This window comes from Pinus tabuliformis, chromosome Q (genome assembly GCF_031772625.1).
Source record: "Pinus tabuliformis cultivar Carrire ecotype Pingquan chromosome Q, CPIR1, whole genome shotgun sequence".
Classification (NCBI taxonomy): domain Eukaryota; kingdom Viridiplantae; phylum Streptophyta; class Pinopsida; order Pinales; family Pinaceae; genus Pinus; species Pinus tabuliformis.
This window is the reverse complement of record NC_142296.1, coordinates 844,448,063-844,462,503: the sequence shown is the minus strand read 5'-3', so window position 1 is coordinate 844,462,503 and position 14,441 is coordinate 844,448,063. Positions and strand designations below refer to the sequence as shown.

Below are 14,441 nucleotides of genomic sequence, written 5' to 3'. Positions count from 1 at the left end.
AAAAGTTATTTCCAAAGGGAAAAATCCAATAATTCCCCTAATCCATTCAAAATACTTCACACTCAAACAAATAATATTATTATTACATATAATCATTTTTCTATCACCATCTTTATCCTTGTAACAACTAATGAAAAGTGAAATGATGATTAGTATATTCTAAGATGCTAAGAAATCTTGTTGTATCAACTTTACAATCAAGTGTGGATGTATATAATGCCCTCAAACCTAATCTGCCTTTATAACTTATAACTAGTGTATTATTCAAAATTATGATTCATTAGATGAGAAACTCTCATTTGAAAAAAATATTATGTAACATAAAACATTACTTAATATAAACCTTAAATTTAGTTGATATTTAGATAAGTAATAAAGCATACAACACATCTATAATAAAGTTATTAAATCCTTTTAAATTATCAATAGAAATTAAACAAAGAAAATATTCTATATATATCACTTAAAATCACATTTTCATTTAACACATAATACCAATATTATAAATATTACTTTAATACAACTTTGTAATATAATATTTACAACATTTACCAAAACAAAACAAAAAATTCATTTAACAAATTATACCGATATCACATATATTACTTTAATACAAGCTTGCAATATAATATTAGCCACATTTACCAAACAGGTAATTGAAAAGAGTTTTTAAAGGTATACATTGGATTATTAAATTTCATCAAACCAACTTTGAATACTTACCACTAATTAAATTAATGTATACTTATTTGAACTTGATTTCTGAAAATCAAAACAACGTTCATACTCTTCATTAGGCATAAAACCAATACTTACCAATCAATTCACTTCATTACATAATTTTGTATGGATCATATACTTCTTAAGATCCATTCCAAACACATGTGGAGCACATAATTTGATTCATTGGTTGTACATATTAAATAATCATATGTTCTTTTATCTGTATGCATTCCTTAGTATGATTGACCATGCAGGTCTATGACACATAAACGAACTAAAACATTTTTTCGTTTATTCGATGAACCAATTTCATCTCAGCACCTACTATACGATGGGAGCCTGTAAGTGTAAATTTTGTTTCATATTGCTTCGATGTTGATTGATTCATCCCTTCCCCAACCACGCTGCTATCAGTTCGTTGCTTTGGTCCAGGGGCTACAAGAATTCTAGTTGGCTTCACCTTGTTGGAGTGCGAGTCTTAGATTGCAAGCTTATGCTCCTGGCATGAATCCTTCAACCATAAATTTCAAACCCACTAGCTTTTCGTACCTTTTCTGCAAATTTGAGGTTGTACCTATATGCTACTATTAGGTTATATGTATAGGTGGGATAATTGAACATCACATTGAGATCAAAATGGTAAATTATAGTTAAATCAAGTAGATCAGATGTGAGCACAGTATGAATCGAGAATATATGACGCAGTGCATCGCAATTATAAATAATTCTATAAAAGATCAAACAAGTAAAACGATACTTATGTGTCCCTGTACAAAAAGGAGAAAAGAAAAAAATATATGGCAACAAATATATATTCAAGATGTGAAACAGAGAATAAAATCTCTCTAGTGCGGACGAATTTCTGACCCGAAATCTTCAGATAACATCATCAAAGCAGCTTGGATTTGGTCGAAGAGAGTGCTTTCGCCAGGGTTCCTCTGGTTCAGCAATGAACATGGCGAAGGGGACAAGGAAACATAACCACTATCAACGGGCTGCCAGTTCTGGTTTGCAACATTTACGGAGCAGCAGCTGTTTCTGTCGCCCACAAGGGGAAAGTCCAGAGAAGCTTCCCCATATCTGTCAATATCCTCATTCATGGTTGCTTTGTAAAAGTTTGCACTAAATTGGTCACAATTTTGCTCAAAATTTCCCCAGTCTGCAACTTCTGGGGTTATGGTAGGAGTCAGAATTTGAGAGCATCCTGCGCCTGAGTCACCATACAAATCAATTTCAGGTGCTGGATCCATGTCGACGTCATCAATGGCGATCTGATCGAGAATCATGGCAATTGGAGGTTGTTGAGAGGCTCCCTGATTGGCGGCGGCGACGGCCTTTTTCTTCAGGCAGCTGTGCCAGTAATTCTTGATTTCAGTATCCGTCCTTCCTGGCAAGTGTTTTGCAATCTGTGCCCACCTGATCAAAAAATCGAATAGAATATAACTAACTGATAAACAGTAGTAACGGTCACGCGATCAATGGGTTCGGTGAAAAGAAAAAGAATAATAATATATAATTTTGTATGTAATCAGTAACCTGTTATTTAGTCTGGCCTGAAGACTGATGATGACATTCTCTTCTTCGGTGGAAAAGTTCCCACGCTTAATCCCTGGCCTCAAGTAGTTCATCCACCTCAACCTGCAACTCTTGCCACACCGCTGCAGTCCTGCAACAGCGGCAGCACCCAACAAATTATGTGGAGACTTTGGAGCGCAGATAACTATCATCTAGATTTATCACATAATTGAAATAATTGCGGAAGCTTTTCCTTTCCAACTATTTAATGTGGTTCATCATAAAAACTAAATAGATAGAAAAAAAATTATGATCCCACAGTAATATGAATAGTATTATTACAGAGAAAGAAATGAATATAATGAGGGATTGATTACCAGCTCTCTCTGAAAGTGATGACCAGCAACCATGGCCGTGTGTAGTGATATAAGTGATGAGCTTCATATCTTCCTCGGGCGACCAGAAGCCTCTCTTTACAGCTTTCTTGCTACAGCAATTGTGCACTACGTGATGCTTCATTTTTGCTTTACAGCCGAGCAATTGTGTTATGATTTAATTCTGCACTGCTAAAAATCGATTCTGCTTTGTGAAGAGATGGTTGGATTCAGTGCTTGTGATTTTTATTTTGTCAGTTGTAACTCCAGAGAACATAAAGAATCAATATGCAGACAGAAAAGAGAATGAGGCGTGTGCACACAAGGAAAAGTATGGTTAAAATAAATAATATGAAAATCGGGAGAATCGTAAAGAGGGGTAGCACGTCACTGCATTAATGGGTTTAAAACCCATTATAATTGTGGGGGTGATGTGACGTGTACGAGGGCATACGTCATAGATTCCATCTAATCTTAATGTTGATGTGAATGAGTGAGAAAGACAGGTATCATCATCCCAGTTTATGAAGGAAACGCTACATCCTTTTCTCCATTTAGCATGTTTCGAGTGGCAGTAGACAAGGTGCGGGCCAAGCAGTACGATCCTCCTCCTCCTCCTCCTCCTAGGACCACAATTTATTTTTCATCTCCCTACGTAAAAATGAAATGAATGTGTCGCCATTAAAACTCATTAATGAGTAATCAATGCGGAGAAAGGAAACTTTTATAATTTATTTGGTCGGAAAAGGCTGCCCCGAGTCTCGATCTTGAGCACAAAGTCATTCAAAAGGGCCTTCCCTTCTCATTGCTTCACAATTTCAATCACTGTGACGTGGCGACTTTACAATCAGACGCCATCATCGCGGGCACAGCCACTGGCACGCTCCTGTGTCAAGGAAGCAAGGCCGTAACAAAAGTTATTCGTTATTTTTCAGTCAAATGAACCACTTGCGACTCTCCCGCCTTCAATTTAATTTTCAATGGAATCCCACAATTATGAGCTGCCATCTAGCGCCAGCGTTTTCGTGTGGGCCTGACTACCGGATGCCATTTTTTCTTTGCTTTTCTTTTTTTAAGGTCCCTTTGGTTTGTTTGCGTCATGGCTGCGCGGATTATCATTCTGATAAGTAAATGTAAACAGTAATGGTGATAAGGTAGTTCCGAATCCGATAAGACTATTCGTCTCTTATGGATTATAGATGTTTTCTTTAACAAGCCTTTGGATTTGGATTTGGATTTGAATTTGACGTCAGTGATGATAATTGGAATTTTTTTATTTGGAAATTGACAAGGATATTATAATGGTATAAATATTGATTTTCTTAATGTTATATGGTTTGCCCAAAATTTTGAGATATTAAAAAAGTGTTTAATAGATAAACCCACCTGTCTAAATATCCTAGGATTTGATTCTATAATTTAGATTTGGAAGTTTTTTTTTTAAATATGTTTTAAGTATTCTATGATTTAAATGGCAATAAAGTTAGGAGAATCTTAAACAATTTATACAAACATCATATTTATGAGAGATTAGTAGAAATATAACTATTATGATTTAAATATTATTATGTTCAGATTTTATTTTATTTGACATTTTATTGTTTAATCCTTGTTATTATTTTTAGTTTTATAGGAATTAAATAATAAAATAATTAAGGAATTTTAATCAATTACAAATTTTAGGTAGATTCATTTTATTTTTGAATTGATAAAAATATTATTATTATTATTATTATTAGAAAATAAATATTTTGATTGAATATTTTTTATTTTCATATATATTTAAATAATAGAAGATTTAGATAATTCTAAGTTAAATAAAAAAATTAAAATATAAATTTTTTATTTATAAAATCAGTAAAAAAATTATAGATATTATTATCAAGATATAAAATTTGAAAATTAGTATAAATATAAATATTACTAATAAAAGAAAAATTATTGCATCAATAATTACATGTATGTTCAATAAAGCATATGGACAAGATTGCAATTCAACATTCAATCAAGTATGTAGACAAAATTGTAATTCAAGTTTCACAACTATGATTGTAATTCAAATTGCACAATTATGAATACTTTTTATAAATTAAAGATAGTTTGTAATCATTTTTAAATGACATAAAAATATTTCATGATATATATGAAAATTTATTTAAGTATTTCAAAATATAATATTTTGAAATATAGATTTTTCTAGATATTAAATATAATAAAACACATATGTATGGGGATACTCAATACTAAGAAAGTTAATTAATAATCTTTAGTGTGCCTAATGGTTAAGACCATGTGTTTCCTCTTAAGAGGCGGGGTAGAGTATGTATGCCTTAGTAGACTTAGCAGTCAAATAGCTGCAAGGAGGTGAGTCCCTCATCCCAGAAACAAGGGAGTCTCATACACCAATGTGGTGTTTCGCTTGCCTTGACCTTAAAATTGGATAATAATAATAATATATCTAATTTTGTAAAATTTTAAAGGCAGTTAATTCATAATCAATACCATACTTTTTCTAAAAAATAAAATAATTTAATAGTTAATGAACTCTAAGTTATGGTGTTGTTGGTGCATAAGTTATGGTGTTGTTGGTACATATCACATTTCATGAGTATTATATAATTTATTTATTTTTCACATATTTTTATTTTCTTTTTTAGTGCATTTTATAGTTTTTGGTAAAAATAATTAAGTTTATTGAAAGTTGTTTAAAAATAGCAATATAGTGTTTTGTTTCCAAATTATAAAATATTACCTGAAAATATTTAATAAAATGAAAAACCGAATAATTAATATATTATTAACACACATATTATTTTGCAAATTTCTTTAATTTTATAAAGATTATTATATAGGTTTCATAACTAAAAATATTATTAAAAACTTAAACACTTGGAAGGAGTTAAGAAAAACTTGTATTTATGTTATTTTTGGTCCTACTAACTAAATTTATTGAGTCAAACCTAATTCCTAACTAACCATGTTAGCATACACGTTTGTTAGCATACACGTTTTTCCATATGTTAATGGCCACACTTTTTCCCTACACTTGGAATCCAAATAAAGCATATGTACTAAAATGCAAGTGTATGTATAAAGCATATGTGTTTCTTATGACTAAAAAAACCTCTAAAACTTCTATAAAGAAACATACCTTTTTAAGTCCTAGATACCTTTTAGTGGTGTTCAATACTTTTTAGTGCTCAAGAAATTTTGTAAAATATCCATATAGATAACATGTGTGGTGGTTAGAGGACATTTTCATGAATAATGAGCCTAAAAAACCTTATTATGTCCTAAGTCACTTGTTTTCATCCTATGGCTACTGTTAAGGTTTATATGCCAATACATGCTATATCATACCTTATCATATGAGTACTCATATTTAAATTTGAGACTAAAGATCCAAAGTAGAGGTTATATGCAGTGACTTAGGCCTTGTTTATGATTCTTGAGCCTAAGGAGTGTTACTTAGGAATTTAGGGCGTTAATTTCACCCATTGACCAATGATAATGACCCAAAATTGGTGTGTGATGGGAGATTCCCCAAAATGACAAATATAATTTCATTTGGAGACAAAATATCCCCATGTAGAGGTTAACTTGTGGTTCTTTAAGCCTCATTCATGACCCTCCATCTTGGAAAACATTATTTAGGGCCTAGGGCCCTTGATTTTATCCTACAATCAATATCAAAGCTTGGAGATCAATTTCTAACAAATAGTTCTTCCTAATGGAAATCACATTCATATTCAGAGTTTAAAGATTCCCTACATAGCTTATGTGTAGTTGTTTGAGACATTTTCCATGGCTATTAAGCCTAATAATTTTCATTCAGGGGTCCAATCCTTCAATTTCATCCCTTGACCTTATGAAGGCCTTAATGCCTATTATTATTTTGCTTTACCTCTTAAGAGTACTCTTGTATTTTTAATGGGATGAAAAATATCCTCAACAAATGTCATTTGTGGTGGTTTGAGACCTTGTTCATAGTTGTAATGTTGGAGAAACCTCATTTATATATTCAATACTTTTTTCATGCCATGGGCATTGGTAAGGCCTAAAGATCAATCCATAGTGTAAAATACCTTCTAGAAATTATCTTATTCTTAGTGGGAGTCCAATATCTCTTATATTGATCATATGTGGTGGTCTAACTTCTTATTCATGGACATCAAACACAAGAATCCCTATTTAGGGAACAAGGCACTTGGTTTCACTCCCTAATAGTATCATGCCCTTGCTATGTGTTGTGGTGCAGAATACCTCCTAACAACGCTCATATTCCCACAAAGATACGAAATATCCTTTACAAAGGTCATAAATATTGGTTAGATTCCTCATTCATGTGTTTACATGAGAGGGCATCCTAAGTAAATTGTTTTCATCTCTTAATAATTATGAGGGATCTAAGGCCAAATTGTTGTCTAGCCACACTTTTAGTATTAGTTGAATCCCAAAGATTTAATACATAAGTTATGAATAATGGTTAGAGGACTCTTTCATTCACATTGAGGTTTATAAGCATCACTTAAGGCCTAAATCCATTATTTCCAACAATAAGCATTGTAATGGTCTTGATACCTATATGTAATGTACAATACCTCATAATGGTGCTTAAGTATTTTCAGCCAAGGTGAAATATCCCCTACAAGGGTCATGTTCGGTGCATCAAGGCCTTGTTCATAGCCTTCAAAGCCTCAAGACTCATATACAATGCACAAAACCTCCCAACAATAGTCATATTCTCACTGAGGGGCGAAAGACACTCTATAATGGTAATGTTTGATGGTTTGAAGCCTCATCCATGACCCTTGAATTTGAGTATTATCGTTGAGGACCTCAAGCATTTGATTTTATGCCCCAGGTATTGTCAATACTTTGATACCCATTTGTGGCACATAATGCCTCTTAGTGATGCTCATGTTCCCATTTGGATGTTTGAGGCCTCATTCATGGCTTTTGATTTCAAGAATTATAGAGAGGTCAGATATTATAGTTCAGAACATGGTAAATGGTGTTGGAGACTTGAAGGGTTCAATTAAGGTTTTTATATTATAACTAGTTTTTCTTTATGAGGAAGAGTTTTTTTCCATTAAAAGGATGCAAATTTTGTTCTTAATCATAATTATATGTGAGGTTGTGAATTTTGTTGTTAATCATAATTTTATGTTAGGGAGATATATAAACAAATTGACAGTTTTTTGATGTGCTAGATAAAGCATATGTACTTTATAATGCACAAGTTCCTTGAGTTTGGTAGTCACCCTTCTTTGAAGCTCAACATCACCAAGGTTGATGAACAAAATCAAATTTGCATTTTATATTTTAATAACATGGTTGTGTTTTGAAAATAGTGGACTCAAGTTCATATATAGGCTATCAAGATAAGGGTTAGTGTCATAATGAAAGGAAACAAAATAAAAAATAAGGAATTGAAGAATAAAATTTATTCAATGAATTATTAGTCATTTAAGACTAAGAATGAAATAATTTTAATAAAATAATATTATGTTATAATAAAGCAAGTAAATTTTATGAATATAAAATCAATCCAATGATTAATTACAAGGATCTTGGATGGAGTGTGTGGAACAAAAAGGCGAGGGGTTCATTCTCACCATCCCATCTAGCACTCAAGAGGTGGAAATGGCAATGCTACCCCCATGCCCCCCTTCCCCACAAATAATCATGAAAGTATCACCACCCTTGCATTGTACATGTGATCTCATAATTGTGCTTTGTTAAAGGAAGGTTTTCACTCCATGTTCGTTTAATGCTTGAAAGTTTATGAAGGTTTAGTAGATCCTAATTGGAAATTTTAAACCATCCTCAAGCATCAAATGATCTAGTTAGTTCACATTTCCCCATGTGTATTGGTTATTTCTAGAGGTGGAATGCACTCATCCCACACAGTGTTATCTCCCTATGCTAGAGGATAATTGATTGGCACCTACAAGTAGAATTACTACAAGATTTATGGCTAGGCATGGAAAGGTTCAGTGCAGACCATATGGTACTGCTTTAAATGGGGTATACTCAAAAAGTGTTTGGGATAATATGCCCCATCAATGAGATTGGAGTCATAAAGGCACAACCTACTACTAAGAGTAGTGTGGCTCTTGAGCCCAACAATAAGTAAAGAGCTCGATTTCTTGATACCGAGAGGACACCCCTCAATAGATTCAGGATAAGATAGCGTAGGAAGAGAGAGAATTGGTTGATGAGCATCATTATTGGCAGAGGTGGCCGATTGGGTTCCCAGCATGGGCCACACTAGGAACTATTATATCCAATATATGTACATGGATGAAACATATTAGCACTTGAAAATGTTGTTGGGTTGAGTTATGCTTGATCAAAATTAATCCAAAAAAGAAATAATACTAAAGTTGGATGAGATGCACTTTACTATGAAGCCTTCAACGCTTCAACTAGTATTGACTCAATTGGGAATCCCCTTAACCCTACTCTATAGGCAGCAATAAAGAACCCATCACAGTGGAGGCTTCTGATTTCAATAAGTAATTGTCTCTCCATTCTTCTCTTTTGATTTCTCTTTCCATGTTTTCATGTTTTCATTTTAAAATTGTCCTTAAAGGCTTAGCATATCATATTGATTTTTTTAAATAAGAGATAAACATGAGCAAACTCTTTATGTGACTATGGGTAAAATTGAAGTCTTTTATGATTTGATTTCCATATTGACAAATTAGAATAGATTTCCGATTTGATTTCCATATTGACAAATTAGAATAGATTTCCAAGTAATATGATATCAATTTTCTATTTTCAGAAATAGAAACTTAATCTTTACCAAGAAAAAATAATTAAAAAAAAATAGTTATTATTGAAAAAAAAAATTAGTGAGAAACAAAACAAAAAAAACACAAAGTACATGTAATGCTGGAAGATAAATTGCATGTGATGCTGCATTGTTCACGGGCAAACATACACACAAGAATTGACACTTACCCAAATTTCAATACCATGTTCATTAGGTGATTGAATAAGCGGTGTCCGTAAACCTTTGGGCGATAGGGAATCACCAAATTTCAACACAACTGACTATATTTTACGTAACGTTCGTACTCTATCTTTATATATATATGCCGAGTCTTGTCTATGTTAAGTTGCCTCCTTGACCACAGTAATACAAAATTCGTATAGTCCCATGAAAGTGAACTATTTAATAATCGCTGGTAACCGTGTGTTGCGGCGGAAATGAGAGATATTAAGTGATGACCAGTGATTCTTCCCAGTAGTACCGTTTTACACGCAATAAACCTGGGAGTGTCGCAGATAAAAACCCTACTCATTACAACTAATTTATGTTATTCCTTCCATCCATCCGTCAACGTCTCCCGCGCCATAAATGTAATATAAAGGGAAATCCAATCAAAGATCGGAATTGGGCCTCCCGGGGTATACGCATCCCAATTTGCTTTCCAGTTTCACATCTTTGTCTCACCAATAACACAGTCGTAGTGTGCAACACGAAACGTTTTATTATTGAGGGCGCTACTGCGTTAACCGCTGCGCACCCATCTCGCAGCTTCTGAAAAAGATGATCGCCAGCGTATCTTTCAAGTATGGAATACCTAAAGCTGCCACACTCCACGTCATGGTGTGTCTTTTGCATGAAATAAAGCTGCTGCGAAGTCAATTTATACGAGCCTTTGAAAGCAATTTGAACAGCTGTTTTGGGTATTGTCCTCAAGGTTCGTTCTTTCTTTGTCACGAGTGAAAAAAACGTACGATTGAAACTCGTCAAAACCCTTACCAAATGTTCTCTCCTTTTGGTGAGCAGTATCACACAAGATTGCAAATACCGACAGTTTTTTTTTTCACCGACACTTATGCAGGAGAATTAAGATTAATATTAATCTCTCTTGCACTTCTTCTTATGCTTTTAATACGCCAACAACACACCACACATTCTCTCATTCAACTCCGTTTTCACACGTTGTGTGCAGTGTGCTATATTAAAGATAGCAGAGAACACGGCTGGCCACATCGACTCCATACCAACAGTGAATAGGGTTAGCTATGAGGTGAACAGATCTCAAAACTATGCCTCTGCTTAATCCCATGCAAATAAGGCCAAGCAAGGTTTTGTCATACGTTTGCCTACGTTTAATGATCAAGGTAAAACTTGTGAGATTAGTAACATACATTAATTTTGAATAACCAACCATCCTGAATGTAGTTCGAGTCCAGTACATAGGAGACGAAATGAGATATTAGGAGGCAACGTAGAGATGATGGAATCTTATAGATTGATCTGGAAAATTCTTAAAATATAAAATGGTGCAATAGGAAATTCTCATATTTATCATTGAAAAATAAAAAATTATTATAATAATTTATAATGTTTATCCATAAAAAATGATAATAATAATATCATAAAAAATTTCTTTATCAAAGAATATACAGTAATCACTTTATAAATAATTAAACACTTATTTATGAAGAGGGAACTTTTCAATAAACTAAACTTTGCTGCAATATATTTCAATAATCACTTTATGAATTAAACACTTATTTATTTATCAATAATCACTTATGAATTAAACACTTATTTATTTATCATCTTTATGAAGAGGCAACTTTTCATTAAATTAAACTTTGTTTGCAATATATTTTAATAATCACTTTATTTTTATTAAATTAAGCTTTGATGCACTATATTTCTATAATCACTTTATAAAATAGTTATGTTTATAAAGATGTTACTTTTTAATAATCTAAGTCTTATTATAATATATTTTAATTTTTTTAAAGAGGTAATTTATTAGTAAATTAGTATTTAATATAATATATTTTAATATTTTTTATTAAAAAGTTTAGGTTTTCTTTTATATAATTAGTGAGTAATATTTTATTCCTATATTTTAGATGGTGAAGAAGAAGAATGATTGTTATTTTTCTTACCCACTTTCAATTTGCTAACAAATAATATATTGAGTTCATATTATATATATTTTTGTAATGACTTTTGAATCTTGTTGTTTACCTTTTAAGAGTTAAGTCTTTTAATTATGTGTGATTCATGATTTCAGTAATAATAATTAACATTATAGACCTAAACCACATTACAATAAATCACAACATATTTACTCTTGTCTTAGTCCCAATGGACCTATATACCCCTCCTAGGGCTCTAGGAAGGTCACACCATTACATCCACTTTGAAAAGTACTGTCCTCAACACTTACATCAATGATATATAACCATAAACCAATGTTAAGGTTCTAACTTCAATGCTAAAGTAGTGAAAAGAACATTGAAACAGTAAATGATGGTATCCCATAAAGTTTAAACACTTAAGTAGTCAAAGAAGGTCTCTCATAAACTCATGTGCCCTAGGATCTCACATTGACTTCGAGCTATGCCTTAGGATCTCACATTGACTTAGAACTATGAATCTAAGAAAAAAGTAAAAAACACTTATACTTATCTTCCTTCAATATTCCCTTCTTATAATATAGTAAAATCATCACATAAAAGTAATTATATTTATAAACATTATCCGTACACCATTTTTCGCAAATTAAACTATGTATAATACTTTCCATAAACACATAAATTCCATCAATCACATAAATTCCATTTCAATTGCATCTTATGATTCTACTGAAATTTAAAAATAAAATTTTGCAAGTCATAATGCATCAAATATATATAAAAAATATATTGTAGTATGTTACTAAACCCTTGTATATCTTTTCTCAAGTAATAATATGGCTACAATCTATTCACTCTGTCAAAAGATCGGATACTCTGCAATAGTTGCATAATGTATGATTCATAATTTATTTATTTATTTATTTTAATCATATAAATTTTATGAAAAGAATACATGTATACACTTCGTTGCTAGAAATTCCATAGAAAAACACTCATTTAAGTGGGGTGGTTTCCAATCTTGAAAAAGAATTAGAAGATAATTTCTCCATTATGCCCCAGAGTAAACGTACGATTGAAACTCGTCAAAACCCCAGGAAATGTTAATCTCTCCTTTTGGTGAGCCGTATCATACAAGATCGCATATACCGACTGCTTTTTTCACTGACACTTTTGCAGTAGAGTTAAGCACTCTTCCATTTCTGCTTATTCTTTTAATCCGCTACAAACAGACCACTTAATCTCTGTTTCAACGCCGTTCTCATACATCGTGTGCAGTGTGGAATAAGGATAACAGAGAACGTGGCTACATCGACTGCTTACAACAGTGAAGAGAGTCAATTATGAGGTGAATATCCATGAGGTATAAGTCTCAAAATTATAAGAATGTTCTCTCTGTGAGTAAAATAGGTCTCAAAACTATGCCTCTGCTTAATTTCAAGCAAATGAGGCCAAGCAAGGTTTTGTCATAGATTTGCCTATGTTTAATGAAGAAGGTAAAACATGTGAGATTAATGACAGGCATTTGTTTTGAATAACCAACCATCATGAATGTAGTTGGAGTCCGAATCCTTAGGAAACCAATTGAGATAATATGAAGCAACTTAGAGATGGGGGGATCCCATCAACTGATATGTAAAATTCTTATACATAAATTGAAGGTAAATTTTTATATTTATTAATTTGGAAAGCTTTTATATTTTTTTAATAAGGAAAATTTAAAAATAATATTATATAAAAACTTTATAAAAAAATATTTAAAAAAAATTACTTTATCAATGGAATATATATAATTTCATTCTAAGCGATAATTTTTTATTTATTTATTTATTTTTGTTAGAAATATTTTTCAATAAATTAAATTTCTCTACAACATATTCCAATAATCACAACTCTTATTCATTTATATTTGTGAAGTAATAATTTTTTAATAAACTATTTTTATTTTTTTTTGGTAAATCGAAGTTCTATTCATTCATCAAAAAAATAGGTACATCAGTAACAAAATATAGGAAGCCTCACCGTGACTAGGTTTTTTGACTACCACGATCAACAAATTACAAAGAAACAAAAATACAACTAAAGACACAATCCACAACTTAGGAGGCCAAATGCCCTAGAAAACACATCAAACAATTAAAAGACGTGTAACCATGCTAATCATTGGAACTAATAGAAGCTAGGTTGTCATGAGGAGTCCTTAGAGTAGGAGGAGGGCGGAAGGAACATTGGACATGATCTTTGAAGTGGGCCATCCATGATTCTAGCTTCTCTAGCTTCTCGGATAACAAATTTTGGCCTCCCAAGACCACCATGACCCACTCTCGGACATGACACTAGAACTAATGCATCTTGTTCAACTTAGTAATGAGCTCTGCATGTTATTCCTACCGCACTTTCTCCGAGGTTTTCAGGTGGTCCATTAACAACTAAATCAAATCCTGACAATTTTCTAAACAACATGTAACTTCATGAGCCCATGCCCCAACCGACTTGCCTTCCCTCATCTACCAGTGCCATCGCAACGCCTTGCTCCACCCTTTACTAATTCTGCGAGGTGCTACCCCAACGACCAGCCACCTAGCCACCACAATCGCTACCACTGCGAGCCCCAGAAACTGCGTGACCCAAACAACCAGTAGTTTTACCACCCCGACCAGAGTAAGTGGTCGTCGCTACCACCATTGCGACCTACATAAAAGACTCTCGACCCCCTATCCCGCTGAACTTAACTTTGTCGGGGAAAAGGAGCGAGTGTTGTGCAATAGCAGACACATTATAGTAGGACCAACGTTGCGGAGAAGAGATGGAGTGAGCCAACGATATTCAACACAAACTATAACTTTAACCGCAGAGAGTCGCCCCACCCACGTTGGTAAGAACACAAACAACCTCACCAAGAGAATAACGGGGAGCCACGATGTC

At 32.9% G+C, this 14,441-nt stretch overlaps 1 protein-coding gene across 1 annotated transcript; it reads right to left on the bottom strand.

Moving 5' to 3' along the window:
- Positions 1-1,405: 1,405 nt before the first annotated feature.
- On the bottom strand, positions 1,406-2,985 carry LOC149222219 (uncharacterized). The gene is made up of 3 exons (XM_089383062.1): positions 2,616-2,985; positions 2,260-2,389; positions 1,406-2,139 (listed from the first exon to the last, which is right to left on the bottom strand). The coding sequence occupies exons 1-3, from the start codon at positions 2,755-2,757 to the stop codon at positions 1,569-1,571; spliced, it is 843 nt and encodes a 280-aa protein (XP_089239188.1). The 5' UTR covers positions 2,758-2,985; the 3' UTR covers positions 1,406-1,568.
- Between the last annotated feature and the right edge of the window lie 11,456 nt (positions 2,986-14,441).

Excerpts from the sequence above, each read along its gene's own strand:
- LOC149222219 (XM_089383062.1), bottom strand. The coding sequence starts at position 2,757 with ATGAAGCATCACGTAGTGCACAATTGCTGTAGCAAGAAAGCTGTAAAG. Across the intron at positions 2,390-2,615 it reads ATCACTTTCAGAGAGAGCTG|GACTGCAGCGGTGTGGCAAG; the intron begins GTAATCAATCCC and ends CCGCTGTTGCAG. Across the intron at positions 2,140-2,259 it reads CAGGCCAGACTAAATAACAG|GTGGGCACAGATTGCAAAAC; the intron begins GTTACTGATTAC and ends TTTTTTGATCAG.